The sequence below is a fragment of the Ammospiza caudacuta genome, chromosome 6, assembly GCF_027887145.1.
Source record: "Ammospiza caudacuta isolate bAmmCau1 chromosome 6, bAmmCau1.pri, whole genome shotgun sequence".
Classification (NCBI taxonomy): domain Eukaryota; kingdom Metazoa; phylum Chordata; class Aves; order Passeriformes; family Passerellidae; genus Ammospiza; species Ammospiza caudacuta.
Genome location: NC_080598.1, coordinates 57,865,699 through 57,889,916, shown reverse-complemented (window position 1 = coordinate 57,889,916; position 24,218 = coordinate 57,865,699). Strand labels below are relative to the sequence as shown.

Here is a 24,218-nt window from a genome sequence, read left to right as displayed (position 1 = left end):
CTATAATTTATATTTTTATAGACTATGGCATTCTACTAAGCCACCAGCAAATCAACATCAGCAATAATTTGTGGCTACAGTATACTTTCCTTTTAACTTATTGATTCATCAGACTCTCAAATAAAATTTGGAAACAATCCAAACACTCCAGTAAGCCATCACAGCTGCTTTCTACTCTTCAAGGCTCATAGAGGGTCATTTTAATTTGCAGATAAAGCATTTATTTCTATAACCAGCATATTTCTCTTACTGATGCCTCATTTTATTCTCCTTGTTGTTTATGATGGGTCTAAAGAAAATAGCATTTCTGGTTTGGAAAATGTAAAACAACTGTCAACAGCTTGTTACTGAAGTCTCAACCACCAGAATTATTATTGCATATGAAACTCAGTGTTCTTATTTTTCTACTTTTCCCCCATAGATTTCATGGTCCAAATGCTTACCAACTTTAGGTAAGCATAAAAATAAATAACTACACCACATATTCCTAGAAGTTTTTTTTTGTTTTAACTGTGCTTTTGAATTATAACTCTCCAGTCTGCCATGACTGCAGAAATTAGTTTCCCACTGATATTGTAATTTTCAAGGACACGGCTTGTAGGAACAGCACGGTGCCTCCTGAAAGGCTGGTTTCAGGAGCAAAACACTGTCATATCAAAAGATGCAGAACAGAAAAGGTGCAAGCTCAAATCTGGACTAAAAGATTTGAAAGCCACACTCTAATGTATGTTCAAAAATATACGAAAAAAGGAATTATTCATTAACTTCTTCAGCCTGCAACCACTGCAGGCTATTTTGTTCTTACAGTATCTGCTGTTTCAAAGGAAGGTAGAGCTGATGGGGGAGAAAAGATCTTCATATGACCAGCACAAATACATTCATCAGAAACAGACTAGCTCCTGAGATGAAAATACTGTTCTTAGCTGGCTGAAAAGAAAGGAATACCTTGTGTACTGACAGGCTGCGCATGGTTTTTCAGCCTGTGGGTGCTATTTAATAGTAGATGCTTAGTTGCTATAGCAACTGTCATAGCCTATGGTATTTATGCTTAGATACAGAACACATATTTTAAGCAGCACCAGATAACATGGCACTCAAGTATCCAAAATGCACGTTTAAAAAAATCCCTATTAAGAAGTAGTTGTGTTCTTTTAGTTATTAAAATTCCTTTCTAAGGCAGCACTTTCGCAACAACAAAACAATCTTGTCCCTCACAAACGTAAACCTGAACTATCACAATGAGCTACCTTAAAATAAAACCCCAAAGGACATTTAGGACTTTAAAATCCATCTTTGCTGACTGCTAGTGCAACATTTGGAGACTTTTGCTGTTTGGTCTAGTGCGTGGTGCTTTGTCCATAGAGGTTCCTATTGCCATTAACTTGGTATCATCTGGGCTTTGGTATCATCTGGGCTTTGTTCCTCCCTGCCAATGTCCACTACAATACACTTTTCACCTGCCATGGAGAACACATTCTCTGAATTGGCTGGCAGCTGTAGATCCTGATGAAAACACTGATTTTTACTTTGATTTTGTCACATCGTCCTGGCTGAAGAGATTAAACAAATACTGTAATGAGGGCACTCTCTTTCAGTGCCTTTCCACTGTAAGAGGAAACTCATAGTCACTGACTTCAACAGTGAGGGCCTGTGAGGGGTCTTTAACTCCAACCAAACCATTTTATCCAAGCAGGCTAAGAAAGTGAGTGGACTACTGCAGGCCTAACTGCTTCCCTGTGTCCTGTCTTCACTCTATTTCCTGCAATCAAAACATACAAATACTTCTTAGCAATTTATTATTGGTTCTATAAAGCTGCTAGCTGGCTTGGGTAAAAACAGCAGGGCTGCTTTTAGCTCACAGAGTATCTTCGTCTGTACAAGTTCTTACAAAGAACTCATTTCTTGGCTCATGTCACTGCTAATCCCCATGGCCTCCTTGCAGATAGATCAGATACAGCCATAAAACCCAAGGCCTGAGGCTGCTGGCCTGAGGCAGACAGATTTGTGCCTAGGAACAGAATGCTTTGCCATTGTTGTGCTGACAGCCACACTCCCCTCCCATCACCTGCCTGCTACCACTGCTCAGTTTTTCAAGCCCCAGCTGAGCCAACAGTGTCATATTCAGACATGTATTAGCATCTGCATGGATTAACTGGGGTGATGAATGCTCTGACTGTGCTATTCTCATTTTGTAAGCCACCTACATTTGATGCCAGCACCACTATCATCCAACATCAAGCTACAGTTAGCCCACAAATGTTCACTCGCTTATTACAAACCTTTTGGTTTGTTTTACAGGCTCCAGTTGCCCACTGCTCTTTGTTTAATTCTTCCTACAGGTAGGAGTAACAGCCAGGCCCAGAGCAGTGGAGAGAAGCCTACCCTCACAGAAGGCTGAGAAGTTCCAGCCACCTTTGGTGATCCATGCATTAACACACTGCAACGACCGCACTGTGACTGCAGACTGAACTCAGTGAAGTTGGATCCTGTACCTGGCTTATGGGGCCCAGCTGAGCTCCTGCTACAGGCTTGTTTCTTGAGGAGCAGCCACATTTAATTACTCCTTAGCTCTTTTTCCATCTGCCTCTGGATTTTTAGGGGAGCTCTGCTGCAGGAATGTGCCTGTCTGCAGAAGCACTCAGGACTGATTCATAATGCTGCCTATCTCAGAAGTAATCAGAATTTGCCAGGTTGGGCTTAAAGGAAACTATGTGTGCTAGGAATGGGCCTCCTGCCGTACTCTAGAGCAAAATTAAAAAGACAAACATATCTTAAATGCTTTAATCAAACAGTAATTATGAGAGAAACAATACAGACTCAGAACAAGTCCACGTTGTCTTTAGCAGGCAGAGGCAAGCAAGCTCTGTCCCCGCTCTGAACCAGTGGGATCACAGCCAAAAAACTCTTCCAAACCACAGGCGGTTGTGCTGGTAATGCACAGAGCTTGAGCTAACACACCTTGTCTCTCAAAGAGTCGCCAGCCAGAGCAGAGCACTGCACTGGCGACAGCTCACAGCTTCCAGTTCAGGGCTGAGTCATGTCTGGTTTTGTTGGGTTTGGGGTTTTTTTGTCTTTTAAAAGGGTGGTGTCAGCCGTGCTCCTGGACACTGCGTTGCTGTTAATTTTTGCGGTTTTATAAACATTATCCAGCTCTAAACAGCCTTCCCGTCACAGCCAATGTGTGAAAGACTGGCCAGCTCAGCAGGGGCCTAAGCAGCTTTGAGAAAGGAGCAGCAAAGCTCCCGAGGCATCAAGCACAGCCCGGCACAGGCTTGCTCCAGACGGGAAGGAAGGGGGCTGGGCGGGAGGGAGGGAGCAGTGGCTGCTTTCCAACGCCCGTGGCACGCAGGTCGCACCAGCCGGTACCAGCCGCGGCCGGAGGGAGAGGCAGGCAGGGCTCCCGGCCTGCGGGCGGGCTGCGGGATGGGGACAGCCGGGGCTGGCTGCGAGACGGGGAGAGCCGGAGCTGCTGCGGGATGGGGACAGCCGGAGCTGCTGCGGGATGGGGAGAGCCGGAGCTGCTGCGGGGTGGGGAGAGCCGGAGCTGGCTGCGGGATGGGGAGAGCCGGAGCTGGCTGCGGGATGGGGAGAGCCGGAGCTGCTGCGAGATGGGGAGAGCCGGAGCTGCTGCGGGGTGGGGAGAGCCGGGGCTGGCTGCGGTTCAGCTCCCGCACCGCGGATGCTCCGCTCGGGGAGGCGGCGCGGCACGGCACGGCACGGCTGGAGACACGCAGCTCTCAGGCAGGGATTGAAGCCAAGCCCGTCCTTCCGCCGAGCACGAGGCTCCGCTGCCCGGCCAAGGGAAGGCAGCTCAAGGCAGCAGCTCCGCTCGGGCCGGCCCTCCTGCTCTGAGGCTGGGGCTGCAGCTCAAATCACTCCCTCCATGTGCTGAGGATGGATCTACACCTCAGGCCTGGTTGGAAAGATCGAGGCAATGCCTGCTCCTGTTACACCAGCCCTGCTGCCTCCTGCTTCAGACAAAGACAGCATCCCATTCATATTTTATACAGGCTGCCAGTGCTTTTAAATCCCTTCAGAACTTCCACTCGCTCTGGAGATCTTGCTGCATGTCAGTGGTGACCCGGCTTCCCAGGAGAGACCTGCTGAGCTGATTTGCACCATTGTCCCTGTCACCCATGTTATTCACTCCCTCAGCAGGCAGGCTGCTCTGCAGTGTCTTACTAGGTGCAATGCCTTCCAATTGTCTAGAAGCTTTGGGTATATGCTCTTGTGAGAAATGGATTTGTAAAGAATTCTTAAAACCTGATAGAAAGTTCACACAATCTTATACATTTGTATGTAAACACTTAGATAAGGTGTGTTGATTTAGGAAGGCTATAGAATAGAGATTATATTGTTGAGAGAGACTGAACTACAAACAAGTTTCAACAAGTTTTAAAATATGGTCTTGTAAAAATACTAGATGTTTCAAAGAACTAGAACTATGAAAGATGTATTGTAGTAGGACTATGTGGGGAAAAAATATAAGTGATTTGTGTTAGTAGTAATAGTAGCTCTCCTGATGTTAGGAATATTAACACACAAACACCAGAGGTTTATGTCCAAAAAGGAGACAGAGGAGTCCTTTCTGGCTTTATTCAAATAAAGGGAGAGGCCATGGGGCATTCCCCTGGGATCTCTCGAATTTTTGGAGGACACAGCGTCATTTTTAACCTAATTTCCCGGCCGCATTTCCCTTCTCTCTTTCCCCATTGGCTGAGGTACTTGAGAGGTACAGACTGCCCGATAACCTGACACCAAAGATTTCCCTTTAATGTAAAACCCTCCCTTTTAATTTTTAATTCTTACAGAATTTAGGGTTTTTTCTTCCCCATTGTTGCTGTCATCTCTCAATGTCTAATTTCGTTTATCAGCAAACCTAAAGTTTATTTGTGAAAGCAAATATCTTTTTCCATTCATCAATCAGTGGAATCCTTCCCATTGTTTCTTTTATTTTCCAGAGCTAGTTTTATGTACCAACATACCCACAGCTTGTTTGTAAAGACAAATCTGATATTCCTCTCACTGACAATCCTGGCCAGTGATTCCCTCACTTTTTTCCTTTTCTTTGTATGCAGTTACTTTCTTCATTTCAGGTAGTTTTGCAGACATCTCTTTCCAGCTCTCTAGTAAATACTTCAGGCTGCATTGTTTTGCAAAGATCTGTCCAGATTCTTCCATTTTGACTTTTCAAGTTTTGTTTTTCACATATGTGAGATGTGAGAGTTGCGTTCTGTTGGTAATCAAATGAGGAGACATCACTAGTTTCTCAGATTTTTAGTGAAGATGGAGAATCTTTCACAATTTTTCTTTCACTGGTTTAGTCAGAAATAGATTATGTAGTTCTTAAGCCATAAAACATCCTCCAGTTTTACTGGAGAGGTTATTGAGGGGGAAAAAAAACCCATAAAAATGTTGTGTAGCTACACAGAAAAAAAAAAAAAGAAAAAAGCATCAGGAGAGGGGACTTTAGTACCTTACTCTACATAGATGATGCTATCACTAGAAAGGGCAATGCAAATGAACTCTCCAAGCTGTGCTCCTTCAGGGAACAGCCCCCACACTGCCTCCAAAGGGGCCTCCACGGAGGCTCCAAGGTTCATGCAGGATTTGTTGTGGGAATACCTATTTGAATTCCTGCGGAGCAGGGGCTGCCGGGGGCCGCGGGAGGAGGGACGGGCCCTGCTGCCGCCAGCTGTGGGAGGCGGTGCCCTGCGGGAGCAGCCGAGGCGCAGAGCCTGGATCAGTCTGCTCCAGGAGTGTGATGGCTCCCGGAGTGACTAAGGCATCATCGTGACAAACCAGGCACTGCTTTGGGAAAGACTCTGCCCAACGGGAATGTACTTTTTCCAGATATTTTTCACACTGACCATCTTTTGTTTCACAAGCAGTTTAGAGATTACCAGGATTACATTTTGGCTGACTGCATGTTGGGGATTACAATGTTAGAAATTAATTGTCTAGAGTTAAGTTTAATCGTAACTTGCTTTCAGTTTAGCATGAGTGGGTCCTGCTGGAGAGCTAAGCAGGGGAGTAAACAGAGAAAGACTGGGTATCTTCAGATAAGAGCTGAGATCTTGAAGGGCCCCAGGATGGAAGATAAGAACAATTATGGCTTGCCCACGTGGACATGGAGAAAGAATTCCATGAGGTGTTAGAATACTCCAGACCATAAACCACCATTGGGCACAGGAAGATCAGGTGCACAGACTGTGGGATATAAGGGCCCAGGAATTTCTTGGTTTGGGATTCTTCTCCAGAGGCACCACCTCAAGCTGAAAGAAACCAATTCTGGCTCAGAACCCAGGGTCAAAACTCTTCCTTAACATTGCAAATCTTTGGAGGTGACGCAGTTCACAGCTGAGCACCTGGACAAAGTCTTTGCACCTGTGGACAGCAGGAGATCTGGCATACAGATGTGTTTTAGATTCTTGTTGGTGTGGCTGGCGTGGAGTACTCAATTCTGAAAGCAGAAGCTCCTTGAAGCTTAAGGGACACCAGATACCAGTGTGGGAGCTGTGGGTTGTGTACAATGACTCAGGAGAGTTTTACCAAACAGTACAAGCTGTAGAGCACATCATGCTCTTCCACCAGTGCATGTGGAGGACTGGGACAGGGAGGAGGAGGAGGGTAACTTGGATTACTTTGTGTTACTTTGCCTTGACTGAGGCTGCATTCTAACATCGGAGAACATGGTGTGATTCTGGGCTTGTAGCTGATTGTGGTAAAGACCTAGAAATACAGTTTCACCATAATCCACTGACAGCTGGAAATGCCTGTTATGAAGGAGACACAGCCATCATCTGTCCTGGTCACTGAGTTCTAGAGGGCCTGTTCTGCAGTGCTGATTCAGTTGAACTCAAAGGCTTTTATGCCTTAGTGCCTTTTATGTTGACAAAAGAAAGGAGACCTCTTTCTTGACTGTATAGAATCCAGTAAAAGGACCTCCAGTTTGAATTGAGTGTCACATGAAGTTGTGAAGGGGATTTTAAATGTCCATCATGGGAAAACCACCCTGGAGAACTGTGTGTTAGAGTGTGAAACCAGAGGCGTAACAGCGCAGACATCAGCCAAGCTATTAATGAAAAACTCAGATCTGTGTGATTCCAGGGGTGCTGGTATGGAAATACATCCAGGTAGTGCATGCACTCTGTTGAGCAATGCCGCAAGAAGGGAATACTTATAGACAACTTCTTAGATGAGTATTATGACATTTTCCAAGGTAACCATGGTCAACAATGCGATCCACAATAATAAAGGATATAGCGTGTTCCTGGTCAGATCAGTGATGGTCTCTGACATAAAGGATGTTTCAAGCAGCCAGAACAAAAGGGATCACAGCCCACCCAGTCGGGGGATGGCCAACCTGTGTAGAGGCTTCAGGCATGAACAACTACCTGAATGCACAGGAGAGAGCTGACATTTCTGAGCAAACTGAAAGCAACTACGAAGTTGCAAATTAACTTGGGGCTACTTCTACAAAGAAGAGCCAGAAGAAGTGAAAAGAGATGACTGAGTCTTCTCCCAAAAAGCAGATCTTGTTGTGCTATGGAAATATTATTTCTTCCTGCTTTACTGTATGCCGCTCCAGCTCTGCTGTTTCCCAGCCTTTCCTACAGAACCTCAGCCGCAATCCTCCAGCTCCGGCTGCCTATCCCACCCTTTCTCCAGCTCCTTCCCCTCCCCGTCCCGCCGCGCCCGGGGGCGGGAGGCAGCAGCTGCCGCCTGTGCGGCGCTCGGCAGCCCGGGCCAGCCGCCCCTCCTTCCCCCGGGCTGCTCCGGAGCAGCCGGCACGTAGCGGCTCGGCCGGGAGAGCGACCGAGAGACGCTGCGGCGGCCTAAGTGCTTGCAGATGTGCAACTGCATCGGGCTGGGGTCACGGCGGCCAGCAGGGTTTGGGGAGGGGGTTTTGCTCAGCAGGGCGGCGGCAGCTTTAGGACAGAATGAGTTAGGTTGGAAAAGACTTCTGAGATCGAGCCCTGTCAAACAGGACCTTGTCAACTAGACCACGGCACTAAGTGCCATGTACAGTCTTCCTTCAGCACCTCCAGGGATGGTGACTCCACCACCTCCCTGGGCAGTCCATTCCAGTGCCTAATCACCTTTTCTGTGAGGAAATTCTTCCTAATGTGCAGCCTAAACTCCCTACAGCACAGCTTAAGGCCATGTTCTCGCTTGCGCTGTCACTGGTTCCCTGGGAGCAGAGCCCGAAGCCCAGCTAGCTGCACCCTCCTGTCAAAAAATTGTAGAGTGATAAGTCCCCCCTAAGCCTCATCTTCTCCAGGCTAAACACTCATAAGCTGCCTCAGCTGTTTCTCATAAAACTTGTGCTCCAGACCCTTCACCAGCTCTGGTCTCTTCTTTGACCCTCTAGCCACCGTAATAGCCTTCCCGAACTGAGGGGCCCAGAACTGGGCACAGCACTCCAGGTGTGCTCAGCACAGGGGGACGATCCCTGGTCCTGCTGGCCACACGATTCCTGACAGAGGCCAGAATGCCCCCGGCCTTCTCGCCCACCTGGGCACTCCCTGCTGACTCGTGCTCAGACGGCCGCTCCCTGCGGGCTGTGAGGCATCACCCCGCCCCCAGCACGCGGGTTCCTGGCTCTGGCTGCGAGACCCGGGGCTGGCGGCCGGGCCCGAACAGGAAATGCCACAGGCCTTGCTAATGGAGTGCTGAGGCCTCCTGTCACCCCGCGGGGCGCAGCTCCGGGGCTCCCTGGCCCTGAAGGAAGTGGCGCCTGACGGCAGGGAGAGCCTGGACCGAGGCGGCCAACGCTCGCTCTCCCCTCCCCCGCCAGGGCTCCCCGCGGGCTGCAGCGCGGCCAGGTCTGAACCTGTTCCCGCCGGAGCCGGTGGCCGGGAGCCCAGACACACCGCGGCGTCTTGGCTGCGATTTGAAATAGGGGCGGCCCCGCCTCGCCCCCGCCCCCGCCTCCCTCAGCCTCTCACGGCCGAGGGGCAGGGCCAGGCTGCCATGGCAACCCCACAGCCTTCGGGGGCGGAGCCCGAGGGCGGGACAGGCGGGCGCTGTAGCCAATCGCAGCGGCGAATGGCGGCTGCAGCGCCTGGCGGCAGCCAATAGCAGCCGCCGTCGCTCCCTGGTGGGCGCGGTCTCCGGGAAGGCCCGCCCCCGGCGGACGCGGGTCCCTTTGTGGCCTTTGACAATAAGATGGCGGGCGGGGGGAGGCGGGGCCAGTTGGCCCCGCCCGTTCTTCAGGCTCGGAGTGGACGGTGAGGCGGGAGCCGAGCGGGAGATCGTGCGCGGGCGTGCGCGGCGACAGCAGTGACAAGGCGGTGAGTACGATGGGCTGGGTCGGGCTGGGCTGGGTCGGATCCGCGGGAAGCCGGTGCCGGCGGAACCCGTGGAAGGGACGGGATCGATTCAAAATGGCGGCGAGAGCGCGGGGGATGAGTAACCGCCGGGAGCGCTGAGGGGGCCGGGGCGGCGGGACTGGGGACCCGTTCCGCACCTCGGTCCCTCCCGCAGCCGCGCTCCCTCAGCGTCCGCGCCTTTCCCGGGCGCTCCGCTGCCCTCCCACTGCCGGGGAGCTCCCCCTCGCTCCCCGCCCCGGTCCCGCCTCTCCCCCCGGCTCTGCGGGCTCCCCCTGCCCAGCGCTCCCGGCCCCCACCTGCGTGTCCCGGAGCTCCTGCCCCATCTGCTCAGCCTGCCGCCCTTCCTTCCCCGGGTGCTGGGACCCCTTCCCAAATCTCTCGGATGCCGGAGAGGTGCCTGCCAGCCCCCTACGCCCTGGGGGTGGGCAGACCCCAGTGCTTCACAGGGCCCTTTGTTCCAGTGTGAATAGCGATGCTTCTGGCCTTACCATCCCTGTGCTGTGACTGCATCCCACCTTGTACCTCGACACCACCACATGGGCAAACGTGCATGGCTAAAGAGGAGGAGTAGCTCTCTTCCCGTCTTTTTCTCCGCTGTTACACAGAGCTGTGGTTCCTTCCCACGGTTCTTAGAAAAGCCAGTGTTGGAGTGGAGAGGATTAGTGTTAGTAGAAGGGAGATACGGCCCCTTCTTGCCTTCCCGTGCTTACCATCATCACTGTACTTACGGCTGTACAAAAAGCAGCACCGTGCTTCACTGAACTTCCAGCACTGGCCTAGGTACGTCTTGTCTGCTTTCTCCTAAAGATAAGCACTGCTGAAATTCCCTATCTTCTCTGTTAGCCCAGTTAGTGGGAAGCAGCTTTTTTCCCTTAAGTACTTAACTATATCTTTGGTGGGATATCACTACGAGTGTAAATTGAGTATGAACCTGGAATGTCTTAAGTTGATGCTCTAATAAGAATTGGATCAAATTTCAAGCACCTTTTTTGTAAAGCAGACTGGGAATTTGTTGATCCTACAAGCAAAACTTGTGATAAATTACATAATCTGTGCTATTATTTATTAAAAAAAGCAAAATAACAAAACCCACAAAGCTCCTTTTCCCTGAGTGCACTGTGCTGCAGCTAGCTGCTGTCTCCTTGACAACTTTTCTTTTTGCATAGCTGTTTCAAACAGCAGTTTAGTTGAATACACGAAGTTTGGGCTCATGACACTGAGGTAGCAGAGGAAGAAAGGAGATGATGTAGCTCATCCAGATGCTGCCTCTTGGATGGAGAAAGGTGCTGCTTGAAATTATCAGGGGATTTTGAACACCTTGACTCTGAAGCACCAAAAAAGGTTTTGCACAATGGCTAATGCATTATACTAGCAGAGGTCCACGTGGTTTGGTTATTGACCTAGGGAAGAACCTGGAATCACATGCAGCAGGTTTTGCACATTATTATATTGCATGGGAAAACTTTCCCTCTGTAGTATGTAAATAGATAATAGATTACAGACTGGCCTGGCCTGCCACCATCCCCTATCATTTAGGCTGTGGATGTGATAATGGCTCTTTCACCAACAGCAACCGTCCCCTCCTGTATTGTCCAATATCTTGGCAGGCAAACAGCCACAGCCTCTCCTTCTAAAATTGTCAGATGTACCAAATATCAATTTGTTTTTCTCATGACTGCACCATCTTTACCTGTAGTTCTTGGCAGGGGGTTGGGGGGGGATGTTTGGTGTTGGATGTTTGTTTATGCCCTTGTCACCTACCCTTCAATAAAGTAGAAATTTTGGGATTCAAATAGTTACCAGACACAGGCTCTCAAAGAGATTACTTTTCATTTACAGAATATGTTCAATGTGTACCTGGGGAGCAAAAACTTCTGAACTTTTACAGTGTCATAAAGTGTTTGCCAGAAATAAGAGATAGTTTATTGACTTGATAGGGAGTCTGACTGAAGTTGTAGTTCAGATGCCTTGAGACGCTGTTTCTAAAGCTGCTGTGAGCTCAGTCCATTAAAAAGAGACTATGAGTTGTTTGAAATACAGTTTCCATGACATAACATCATTTAGTTTGGATATCTGGGATCAAGTCAAAAGCTTTTGGCTTGAGAATGTTAAAGGTGTTTTTTTTCTCCCATTGTAGTATTTTAACGAGTATGCAGCTTCTTGAGGAAAAACATGTTTTCTGCTGTCCCACCCCCAAGTGCTTTGTCATCCACCTTCTTCTCCCTTCATTTGAGAACAAGCAATCTTGAAAAATTGTTTATCACTACACAAAACAGAAAATAAGATCAGATGTCCATGTGCATCCTCTTAATTTGTTTCTTTTCCAGGTATGCATTTCAGTTGCAGACACAGAACTGTCTTGTACTGCACAGACATGTCTAGAAAAGTATCTGAATTGTTTCCATAGTTTATTATAAAAGTTTTTATAGCCTGTTGGAACAACATTCTTTTTCATTTCAGTAGTTAAGGGAATTGTTGCATGTGATGGGAATTTGTATTTGAGATACCAAATCTTATTATGATTTAAATGGGTTTTAAAAACTCAGCCTTTATTGTTAAAGCAGTTTAATTACTGTCATTACTTTCATTATTGTCATCTTGCTAAGTAAAAATTAGTCATAAAGTTTCTATGCTGGTAAAGGAAAATTCTCTCTCATGTTTTGCTGTGTTAGAGTTTTGTGTTTGTGCCACCTCATTTTCTCTAGATGCTACAGAGATATACATGGGTTTGTACAAAAAGTGAAAACTATAGTTTTGTAATAAAATTGCTTTCATTACCTTTTGTTTGTGTACACTTTAATGCTCATATGAAAGATTTTTGTTTGCTCTTTAAGTGGCAGAGCTGTAGCCATAAGGCAAATGCTGGTCCAAAGGTCAGGGCAGTAGCCTAGGACCTGGAATTAAACTGGCATTTTCCTCCTGCTGCAGATTCTGGGGGTATTGTTGGCCAAATCACATTTGTGCTCTAACTGTGCATTGGGTTTAATGGTACTATTCATGTTTGTGGGAATGATGCTCACATCCTACAGGACAGAGATACTGAAGGAAAACTGCCTTGTTCTGCATGTCCTGTCCCTGCCTGACATCCTGCTTGCTTCCCTGTGCTTGGCAGGTGGTGCTGTCACTTGTACTGCATGGACTCTTGCTCAGTAGCATGGGAGAAGAGGCAGGACTGCATCAGACACCATTCCTGGTATGTCACTTTTTGCTTCTTAAATGAAACCCTGACCTGGTACTCTGTGCAAGAACAGGATGGCAAAAAACTGGACTGGCTTTATGATGTAAGATACTAATTGAAAGCAAGTGTTAGAAAAAAATCCAGTGAATGCTGTGAAAGGTTTATCTTTAAGAGTAGATAAATGTTTTTCCTCTGCTTCTAGGGGCCCAAGTGTGTGTGATGTATTCTTTTTTCTTCTTATTTTCAAGTTTTCTCCTGTGCTCTGTTCTCTTGGTGTGCCTTAGAAATGCCAAATTATAGATGTATGAAAACCAGGTTAACATTTAATTGAAGTTTTAATTACTCTTCACAAGAATGTAAGTTGAAATAAAAGAAGCTTCAAACTCTGCACAGTGTTTAATGTTTGATGATGTAATCATACATGATTTGTAAACAGTCCCAAAAGTTTCTAGAGGTTGTTTCACAAGGGGGAGGAAGGGTATGTCCAGAAATTACTGCACATAGAAGTGTAGGAAAGATTAAATAGGATATCCTCTGATAGGAAGTTTGCAGGAATGTCTGAAAATCTGGGAAAGGAACTATAGAGCAACAACAATATCAAGTATTTAAAAGGAGTAATGGAAATATGTTGGGTTTCAGGATAAAATTTCAGAAGCAACATCCAAAGTATTTAATACATAGCTAATCCATGGATAGCTTTTAAGAAGTTATGAAAAATGACTGCAAGACCAGGTTTATTCTGTATTGTAGTCTCTGCACATTATGATTTCTAAAGAGTTTTGTACCTTCACTGCAAAGAAATCTTTTAAGAGTTGGCAAATCCCACTGAAGGTTATTTCATGGATATATACAGCAATGTTACAAGTGTTGTTCAGCGTCAGACCAAGTGTTTATCTAGCTACTGTGCTATCCCCAGGTTTTCACAGTAGATAAGCATGTAATGTATTTTGAAAGGAACAGTGTTGTTGCCCTTTGGTGGATTTTTGGTGTCTCTGAAAAAGCTGAGAGAAAATTCCTTGAAAATACGTGGAATGTACCGTAGCAACCAGGAAAGCAAGGCAGAGTTTAAGGCTTATCAAGGAAGATGGGAGATTATATAGAAAGACACTGCAATAGTATTTTGGTTTTATTAACTTGTAGTTGAAAAACTGTTTTGTTTGGGTCACTACCTTGAAAAAAAGCCCCAAATATTGGGCAAACAGAAATTCTAAGGACAGAAGACTTAGAAGGAAAACAAGGAAGATGCATAAATGTAAAGATCAGGTATCAGCTTTCATTTGCAGCCCACTTTTTATAAGACTTAAAGAGGTGCTATATACTGCATTAAAAAATACTTTGTATTCCAAGAGACCACCTGCAATATTTGCATGGGGCACTGTTGTCAAAATTAGTGCAGTTCAGAAGAGCTGAGGCTGGTACTTGAGAGGGTACCCCTTGTGTAATTCAGCAAGTGATTTTAGGTGTGAATACTGAATATCCTGCATGCACTCTGTGGATTTTTAGCTGGTGAACCCAAGCTATGAATACAGGAATTTTCCTGTCTTACAGTCAGTGGGAAAGGAGTACAGAAGCCCATACAGAGGATGACTGGGACTGTCCTTACTGCACTTGCCCAGTTCTTATTGGAATTACTCATTTCACTTACTCACCTAAGGAAGGGAACCAGAAGGACTGCCTTGGGCACCTCTGCTCAATGGCTCAAGTTACATGGAACAAATCTAGATATTGCTGTCTTTGTAGCCAAATAAGCTAATCTTTTCACATGTGCTGCCCATGGTTTTTTTTTCATGTTACTGTGTTAGGCATATTAATGTTCTGGAGGGATCAAATCTTTTAAAGATGGTGTGCCAGGTTGTATTTTTATTTCCAAAATCAGAGGTTAAGCATGCCAGTAGAAACTCTACTGGCAGAGAGGAATGAGGAGAAACTGCCTGTGTAGTAGAGTAGGGGAAATGCAGCAGGTGAGATGTTTGCTTCTGTGCGAGGCAGCAGCTCCTGGGTTGCCTCAAGTGTGGAGCTCAGTGGGAGCTTTCTCCAGTGCCATGCCTTGTGGGAGCCAGGAGCTGGGAGCCCCTGCCCTCTCTGATGCCTTGTGGGAGCCAGGAGCTGGGAGCCCCTGCCCTCTCTGATGCCTTGTGGGAGCCAGGAGCTGGGAGCCCCTGCCCTCTCTGATGCCTTGTGGGAGCCAGGAGCTCCAGCCCTCTCTGATACCTTGTGGACCTGCTCACCCCTGGTTCCTGACCCCTGTTGTACCACACTGGCCATTCTAGAACATGGTATGACAATTCTGATGTTTCTTTTTAATAAAAGATTAAAGTTCACTGTTCTCTTTTTTTAGTACCATTTTTTTCCTCCTCCCTCTTGAACTGTTTATATTGTACATGATTTTTTTTTATTTGTTTCGGTTTTATGACAGGACACAATGTTTGTGCGAGGATTAAAGAGAAAATGTTTTGATGGTGAAGAAGATATTGAAGGCACTCTGGCTGGTATTAAGGCTATTCCTTCCTACAATCTGCAGCGGCAGTCACTCCTAGACATGTCCTTGGTTAAACTTCAGCTGTGTCACATGCTGGTGGAACCCAACCTTTGTCGTTCGGTGCTCATCGCCAACACGGTACGGCAGATCCAGGAGGAGATGACTCAAGATGGGACTTGGCAGATGATAAATACACAGAGCACAGGGCAGGCGTCCCTGGATCGTCTCATTTCCACAGATATCCTCTGTCGTTCATCTAGGGATCACCAAGCTGAGGGAAAGCACGGGCCAGCCTATGGTACCTTCAATAAAGACTTTGAGAATGACCAGGCACATGATCATTCAGAAACTATGTCAACAGCCCCTGCAGTGCAGACACCAAGAAACCTGCAGAGCAACGTGTGGGAAATGGAGAGTCCACAAGAAAATAAAGGAAACTTTCAAAAATCTTTAGATCAAATATTTGAGACACTGGAGAATAAAAGTCCTAATACTGTTGAAGATCTGTTTTCAGAAGTTGACAATTCTTATTATGATCTTGATACTATGTTAACTGGCATGATGAGCAACACAAAAACGGGACACTGTGATAGTCTTGAAACATTTTCTTCTCCAACAAATACAGCTTCTAACTCTAATTGTAAATCTGATCTTAATGACCTTGATCATATTGTGGAAATCCTTGTTGAATCCTGAAACTCCTTGTGTGGAGGTAAAGATCTGTTAATGGGAAGAAAAGACTGGAGAGAGCAATTTCCACAGTTGGTTCTATCAAATCTGCACGAGTATTTTACAAATATCTATATATTATATAGATACCTATATTAAGAAGCACTTCATATTGCAAAATAGTGTTAACTCTTAAAGTTAACCTGCAACTTGTAGTGTAATAATCTGATTTATTGTCCACTGAACTGTAAGTACATATGGTAAATGTTTCTATGTTGGGGGTCACAGGCTCTTGAAATTGAATTCCTTTTACCAATTTGTTTTAGCCTTTGATGGAGGATATCCTCAGGGAGAGGGATTCTCTTATCTTCTTACACTTCTCCCATAAAAATGGTAATAAACAGAAGAGAGAATAAGTTGGATAACTGGTTTCCTGTTCCCTCCAGTTTCCACTTTGTTACATGACAAAACTCCTACCACACCTGCTGCTTCTGTGTTAAGTCCCTACATGGCTCTTAAAGAGCAGTATGCAATAGTTCTTGTTATCCTTGCTAGCTTCTTCTGGGTTTTGCTACAATTTTTACTTCAAAAATAGTTTTAAAGTGTTTATTGGTGTTTAGATTTTTCCAGGTATTTTCCTAAAATATATTTTTTACTACAGATGTTATGTCAGCTGCTAACTTAGTAACTTTTGATCATATCTGCAGTTGATGTATTTTTTGCAAGATTTTCAAAAAGGGATGTTTTTTTACCATGAGCTACTCAATGTAGTTCAGTAAAGTGTATGTAAATGTAAATATGCAATTTTATACTTTGCATTAAAATGTAAGAGCTGTTTTCATGATTCTGTTTTATAGAGTAGTACTTTACTAAATTGAGAATTATACATCTATGCTTTTCATACTCCACATATTTGAGTATCATTATAGGAAGATCTTTGATCTAGCTAGACACAATTACATTTAATTCATTTCAGACCATACTTTTTTGTTAACTACAAACCTAAATGATGCAGGTTTTTATTTATGTGTATTTATATGTAAATGTCATCAAGTGAATTGTTTATCATTGAAGTCTACCATCAAATATTTGTTTATATGGGATAACTATCTTGCACTAATTACTACAAAAAGTGTTATTAGTGGCCTTTAAGTCTCACTGGTTGGTATGTCATGATGTCTTGTCATAATTAATATGCTCCACTCTTACCAAGGGTTTCCTCTTGGCTTTTTTAATAACAAAAAATGTAATACAACATGGGATGGTGGTCTTTTCTTCCAGCACATTTGGTTTAGAGTGTATCTAACTAATCTTCTTTCTAGGAGACTTTTTTTGGGGGAAAGGGATAATTTGAGTATAGCCTGTGATTTCATTATAAAATAACAAATGTTTCCCATCAGAAGCTGCTACTGGGGAAAAGCCCCAAGCTAGCAGGGTGTAGGGAAGGGGGGAAAGATGGATTGGTTTCTAGAATATGTGGGCCATGGCTGTGCCAGGGGAAGACATCTGTCAGTAACAAGTTGTTTTCTGTAGATCTGAGCCAAGCCAGCTGCTGAAGAAGAAAAGAGAACCTTGCTGTGTGTGACAGGCTCTGCCTTGCCATGAGTGACCTCACCTACAATGCAGATTCTCAAACCTGAAAGGGGATTGGAGGTGCCAAAGGGGTGTTAGAACATCTGAGTATCACTTCAAGAATAAGGAGACCACTGAGCTTACCTGCTCTAGAATCATCTGCTTTGAGGAAAGATATCATTTAGCTAAATTTTGCAAACTCAACAGTTGAATGTGTATTGGCTCCATCTTCTGAAACCATGCACTTAGTGTGAGTCTTCAGTGAACTAGATGTTTCCTTGTATTAAATTTGGCATAAGATAACTTGTAGTTGCTGTAATTAAACTTTGATTAATAACTTCATATTAAAGGAAGAAATAGCAAATAGGCACTTGCAAGTTCAGTCTGTAGGATACAGCTGGACCACAGAGAAGCCCATGCCTTAACTGAGAGATCACTTATAGGCAATAAATGCTGATTCAGCGGGATCCAAATACAGATAAAAACTGTCATATCTCACAGTGAAAAAAAAGCTGGCTTATGGGGTAGTGTTTGTTGTAGTACAGAAATTCTTACAAAAATTATAAATCTGCAGGTAATTTTTCTTGATGCTTTTCTGTGTGTGAACCACAGAAGTGGAAAGCAGATGCCTTAGGGTAAAATAAAACCAGTTTCAGTTTTATAAAGGGAACATCAGCATTGATTGGAATAATTAAATATCTTCTGTTCCTCTGGGAAACTTTTCCAAAACTGCTCTGAACTGTGTTGAAAACCCACAAGTTTGAGCAACTCTGTGTGTTCCACCCTGCCCTCATACCCTCTATTTTCATTAAATGTGCATTTTCATGTTAAGATATTTTAAAAATGCTCTTCCCCACCTCCTTAGTGTGCATCAGTCTACAAGTTACAGACAGGAATCAGAATAAGTTGTTCATAACTGTTAAACTGTGTATGTCAAGTGCACGTGTGTATTTATAACTCTATACTTCATCTAGCTGGGAGCATTCCTTTACTGAGGAAGCTGTGCCTACTAAAAACAATTTATAGAGTCCACTTGGCTTAACAGGAAAGCTGTTAGGTAAGCAGGCGTTTGTGGAGTTAAGCATTTAAACAGAAATATATATCCTGTTTTATTACATTCTTAAAACTTATGCCAAATCTTATGTCAAATCAGGCTCTTACAAGCCTGATACCTTGGCTCAGCAGGGTTAAGAATTGGTATTGCTGAAACTTGCACAGTCACCATGCAGAACTGTTGGGTGCCTGCAACTGGTCTGACTTTGCAGAGACCAGTCTGTAAAATCAGCTTGTCTCCCTATTGCTTTAATAATGTGTCTCACTCTAATTCAGCTTCTCCTGGTTAAAAAAAAAAAAAAAAAAAAAAAGAATAGAAAAAAGAAGCTTTATTTTTTTAACTGCTATTCTCATTTCTTTAGTGAGCTGTTACAACAAATGGTGAGAGACAATATTTGCTGCTGGGGATTTTCTTAATTTCTACATGTAAATGGGAAATTTAAAGGACATAGCTTCTGTAATTAGGAAGGGCTTCTGACAGATATTGCTACCACTCCCAGCAGCCTTTTTCCTCTCGTGCTCTTAGGGAAGAGTTGTGGAGCTTGCACAGCATCAGGGCCATGTCAGACAGGGCTGTTGGTGTGCTGATGGCACTGGGCTGTGGAGCTGCAGCACAGCAAGCACTGTCAGGCACACAGCTCATATCCAATCTGCTTCCTTTGCAGCTAGCACTGAGTATCTGTGCCCTTCTTCTGTGCCTGGGGTTTTATTTCTCCTTTTCCCTTGCCAGAAAATCAGAGGTCAGGCACAAGAAGTGCAAGGATCCAGGCTGCTGTAACAATGGCTTGTCTGCTTATTGCTTCTCTGTTCCTGTGGTGTTTGTTAGTTTCTTTTAACCCCCTCTCTCTGTGCAGCTCTGGAAGTTTGCCTAGCAGAAAACATCACCTGTCTCTACAACCAGAGCTGTATTTGCCTAAAGAACAAATTTGGTCAGTAAAGAGAGAATCAGTGTTTGAATTTAAAAAGCACCTTTCCTGAGCAGACTGCCTTGGAGGCACAGCAGTGAAGGGTTTCAGCCTGGAGCAGGTGAGAGATTCACACACGAGCTGAGCCTTCAGACTCACCAGGAATTACCTGTTCTCAAAGCTGTCCTTAGACTTTTTTGAAGTCTTGGGTATGTCTGGGCTACTTTAGTAAGCATTTTAAAAGGCATTATTGTAAATTGACTGAGAGTATAGTTTAATATTGTAATTATCAGACCATCATGGATTTTTTTGTGTCTCAGAATATTGATTTGTGTGACTGCTTTACAGTCTTGCAGCTTATTCCATATTCCCTTATAGGTAAATGAACTGTCAAAAGCTAGAATGAAAAAAAAAACCCAAGGCTTTTGCTTTCTGACATCCATAAGACAAATAAAAATGCTTTCAAAAATTACTTTTGTTCAAAGTGAAAATATGCTTGTGTTTCAAGCCTGGGATGTGGTCCCATATGCAAAAAAAACCCCATGACTGATGATGACAAATTTTGTTTGCTCATCAGTTCTTATATGAGTGTTATTTCACACTCTGACTAATACTAAGAGTACAAAGCCACCAAGTTTCAAAGAAATTAAATAAACATCTTGGGAACATGCACATTTTTGTCAATCTGGCTTATTAAATACAAGGTTTTGCAAGGATTGTCTGAACTTATTTTGGTGTCTCTTGCAAAGCTGACAGCTAAGATAAGTTTTCCTACTTTTTTCCCAAGGAGTTTTCATGGAGAGATGAAATCCCATTGAATAATTTGTCAGGAAAGAGACTTATTTGAGATGTTTGTAAAAAATCTTTTGTTTTGAAAAAAAAACTAGTGAAAAATACAAAAACTTCATTACTTGACATGATTTTCTTAAGTTTGTATGGCAGCTCTTAAAAAACCCAATAATTATTCATTTGCTTAGCCAACATTGCCCCAAAAGGAGTGGTTTATGACCTGAAGAATTATTGAGGTAAATGTCCATGCATGACAAACATGTCAACAGGAAAACCTAATGCCAGCAGCTGCTTTGCATTGCTAGGGAAACATTTGAGTAATTTCAACTGGCATCTTTTTAGGGAAGAGTAATTGAAGGTACAGGTGATTACATGACTGCTTGCAAAACCAGAATTAAACAGAAATTGTGTCCCCATGTATGCTGTGTTTGGAAGTCCCCATGGAGCTCCCCATGGAGTGGGAAGTGCAAGGATGTACTGCAGTAGTAAAATGCTGCAGCAAAGGAAATAGTATATACTAGTTTTCATGTTCCATTCACAGACAAGATTTGGAGAGGAAATCAAGAAAAAGTAACTTCAGCCTGGAGTTGTACAAGCTGACAAAACAGGACTTCCAAAGGAAAGAGTGGGTATGTTGATAAAAAAACTCTAAACTCAAAAGAGTTTAACATGTAAAAGAAAAAAAACCCAGTACTTGTAACAAATTCACTTTTCTGTGTTTGAAATCATTACTGAGAAAAAGGCTAGACATGGAAAGCACTGGGTGTTTGCATTATTTTGTGTCCAGTGAACTGACTGAAGTTTAAGACAAAATTGTTGAATGGTTAATTATTTAAATTGAAGCTTGGTACCACCATTTGCTTTTTTGCCTCTGCTTTGTTTGAAGGGTATAGGGGGAAAGTGCTTTTTCTTGTAAATTGTGATTCTTTTGACAACAGAGAACACTGGCTAATTTCCTATCTAAGAAATATTCAATAAGGTGTTGTTAGGTTTTGTAATAAGCATCTTGTGTCATGGCCTTTCTAATAAACTTGAGTAGGTGTAGGAATAGTTTGCTCACAGAGGCTTTACACCAAGAAGAGGTGGTAAAACTAACCAGGGTTTGGTGCAGTGTGCTCTGCCTTTCTCACTCCCCTGTGGAAGGCTGGCATTACAGGATCATTCTGCCATTCAGCTTTAGAACAGCTCTTTCATTTCGATCAAATCCATCAGATCTCACAGTCACTACATTTTTAGAATGTTTCCAAGCGTGGAGATATCAGAAGAAAACAGCATTCTGTACTGATAACCAGTAATCCAGATAAGGGAGAGATAAGCTTCCAGGCATGAGACCAGCTTCAATTAGAGCTCATACCTTAGACACAGAGTAATTAATTACAGGCATAAATCCATAGGAAAGCAGACTTCATTAGTTCTTGTGTTCCTGAACTGTGTTTTGGAATAGATGCCGAGTGTGAAGGTAAGAAGCAGTAGCAAACCCCCAGCATTCCTTTCAGATGAGTTATATGAAGATCTTGATTGGTTTGGGGGTTGTGTTTTTCCCTGGTTTATGTGAAATTTGCTGCAAAAGCAAATATGCTGCTCGTGAGAATGGCATCCTGGCCTGCTGCAGTGAGTATAGTCATACTGAAAGGCCGTGTTTAAAGCTTTAAAAAATCATATACAATCCTTGGTTTGCCTCAAGGTTAGTTCAATTCAAAATGGGAGAGCATTAGACTCCTAGAACATGACCTCATTTGAGAATGTAAGCACTTTTTAAAGGCAGATTTTTGTCAAGAAAGACCTTGTATGTGAGCTCAGCCCTCTGAATTCTTCACTGTGTGAGACAAGCATGGCTCCTCTAGCACAGGAGACATTAAATATTGCCAAGCTAAACGAGGTTCCAGTTCTTTTATGTGAATCCCACTGTTTACACAAGCAAAAAGTGACCAAACCCTTTGCAAATAATCACCATATTTTGTGTCACTTATATTAACTTCTTCAGCTCTTAAGCCATGAATCCAAAGTTCTGATGCATGCATTGAAACAACTCCGGGTTCTTTTTTTCTGTAGCTCTTGTCAGATCATGCTTGAAACAACTGACCTTTCTAGAAACTCCCACTGTAGAAGGCACATTCAGTCTTTTCTATTGCACAGAACAAAAACTGCTTACAGAACAGCTGACCACCTCAGGTTAATCACTCAAGCAAGAGTGAGTAGAGCAGGGAGACCAGTGTTGGTGCTCTCTGGAAGGTCTGCTGGACTGGAGGAGAATTGCTGTACCAGAGGCTCAAGCACTGAGCTGGAGAGGGAGAATTGTCCAGGACTGTCCTGGTGCTGCAGGGATGCCCAGAGGTCACAGACTTTTGGCCAGCAGGCATCAAGTCTGCAAAGCCTAATCTTGGTTCAGGGTCTGGGGACACTTTGGTGGTACTGCTAGTTAAACTATCCCTTTGTATTCTGCATTAGACATAATGATTCCAGATCCATCCCTTCTGCACCAGCTCCCTTTGTAGGCCTGTCCTGTGTCTATTCCTTGGAGATAATCCCCAGCAGATGGCAGGGGTCTGTCCTGGTGCCACACTCCTGGCTGTCCCTGGTTGACTTCAGCAGACAGAAGAATCCTGAACATCTCAGAGTTACTCCTCCACTTAAGCCACAGTGTGTGGTGGGAAGGAAGGGATCTGGGGGAGGTGTTTGGTCCACTCCACCCCCTCAGTGCTGACACTGGTCCTGCACTTACCCTTGGTGCAGCAGATGGACCATGGGGGTCGGGGTGTCACCCCCAGCTCCGGCAGCGTGTCAAGAAGGATTCATTAGTGCTCCTCATGGCAGCACTCGCTCCCTTCTGTGCTCCCTGACCCCCAGCAGCGAGGTCAGAGCACAGCTGTGCCTGGGGAATTGGGGACACCATGCTGCAGAAGAGAGGTGGCCTGGAGAGACGATGTCCCTGTCCTCAGCAAGGGACACCTCACCCGCGGAGGGTCACCCTGGCTTTCTGTCTCTCCACCCTTCGCCCTCATAGCACACTCCTACCCCGAGTGCCCATCAGGAGACACAAGGGTTAAAATCTGTAGGACCTGAGGGTTTAAAAGAAAAAAATCTCCTTTGCTGAATAATCACAAAAAGCAGCGGATCTTTCCTCGAAGTTGTAATGTATCTCCACCAGAAAACTGTAAATGTTTCTGCAGTATTTATGAGACCGACGTGGAAGCTTGTGTGTGAGCTTGGTCTGTGCTCGCTGTCCATGTAGGAACCCGTCTGTGCAAATGTCCTCGAGTTTTGTTTGGTTTTAATGTCCTAGAGATTGCCTCTTCCAGAGATGGGTTTAGATCAAGCAGCTTTCAGAGGATGCATCAGGTAACCAACCCATGGCGGGTTCGACAAAGGACCAAAATCAATCTTTACAAATACTTCAGTGTCAGATTTTGAAATCTGGTTCGTACAAACGCTCGTGCCAATGTAACTTGATTACGCAAATGCCCGTGAAAAGCAAATATGAGGTTTGAGCACGGCTAAAACCACCTCCTCTTTGAAGGGAAAAAAAAAATCAAGTGAATATTCATAGGCGAATTGTGCAATGTTTGACGTAGCTCTAGGGCTGGTCGGAGACGTGTGCGCCTGGTTTCCCAACAGGCCTGGCACCGGGGCGTTGTAGGAACGCCGCTCGGTAGAGGCCCTGGGCGTGCCTTTCACTGAAATTCGGTAGTTTTGGTCACAGACGGACTGCGAGTTTATACAAAAAAAAAAAAGGAGGGGAGGAGCGGGGGTGGTTGTGGGCTTGGGTGCGGGCTGGCCGGTGGCTCCGCGGTGGTTTCACGGCGGCAGCGGCGGGCGGAGCAGCGCGGTGCGGGCCGAGCTGAGCCGAGCCCGGCGCGGCCGCTCCGCCATCCCCGGCAGCGCGGGCGGGGCCGCCTCCGGAGCGCCGCGCCGGGAACGCGGGACTCGGCGGCGCCCGCGCCCCCATTGGTCGAGCCCGCCGGGAGGCCCCGCCCTCCCGGCTCTTCCGGCTCTCTCATTGGGCGCCGCCGCGGGACCAGCCGTAGCCCCGCCCTCCCGGCTGGCCGGCCAGTCAGAAAATGGTTGCCGGGCAGGTTGAAAGGGCCGCCGGCCAATGGAAGGGCGGGCAGCTGGCGCGCGCGGCTCACGCAGCGCCCCCCCGCGGGAGCCGCGGGCGGAGGGAAGGGCGGAGCGGAGGCTGCCGGGGCCCGGCGGGGGTGGCGCTGCCTCCGCCTCCTCCCGGCCCGAGTCCCAGCCCC

General features: G+C 45.4%; 1 protein-coding gene and 1 pseudogene across 4 annotated transcripts; both read left to right on the top strand.

Moving 5' to 3' along the window:
• The first annotated feature begins 5,514 nt into the window (after window positions 1-5,514).
• LOC131559362 (SHC SH2 domain-binding protein 1-like) lies at window positions 5,515-7,502 on the top strand (annotated as a pseudogene).
• Window positions 7,503-9,198: 1,696 nt separating this feature from the next.
• Window positions 9,199-18,081, top strand: CDCA4 (cell division cycle associated 4). 4 transcript variants are annotated; one of them, XM_058807265.1, is made up of 3 exons: window positions 9,199-9,296; window positions 12,448-12,528; window positions 14,930-18,081. In XM_058807265.1, exons 2-3 carry the CDS (start codon window positions 12,490-12,492, stop codon window positions 15,686-15,688), a joined length of 798 nt encoding a protein of 265 aa, XP_058663248.1. In that variant the 5' UTR covers window positions 9,199-9,296; window positions 12,448-12,489; the 3' UTR covers window positions 15,689-18,081. The 4 variants fall into 4 exon arrangements, with proteins under 4 accessions (XP_058663248.1, XP_058663251.1, XP_058663249.1 ...); XM_058807266.1 differs by lacking the exon at window positions 9,199-9,296 and adding an exon at window positions 9,969-10,115; XM_058807267.1 differs by lacking the exon at window positions 9,199-9,296 and adding an exon at window positions 11,573-11,662.
• Window positions 18,082-24,218: the final 6,137 nt, after the last annotated feature.

Excerpts from the sequence above, each read along its gene's own strand:
- CDCA4 (XM_058807265.1), top strand. The coding sequence starts at position 12,490 with ATGGGAGAAGAGGCAGGACTGCATCAGACACCATTCCTG. Across the intron at positions 12,529-14,929 it reads TGCATCAGACACCATTCCTG|GACACAATGTTTGTGCGAGG; the intron begins GTATGTCACTTT and ends GTTTTATGACAG.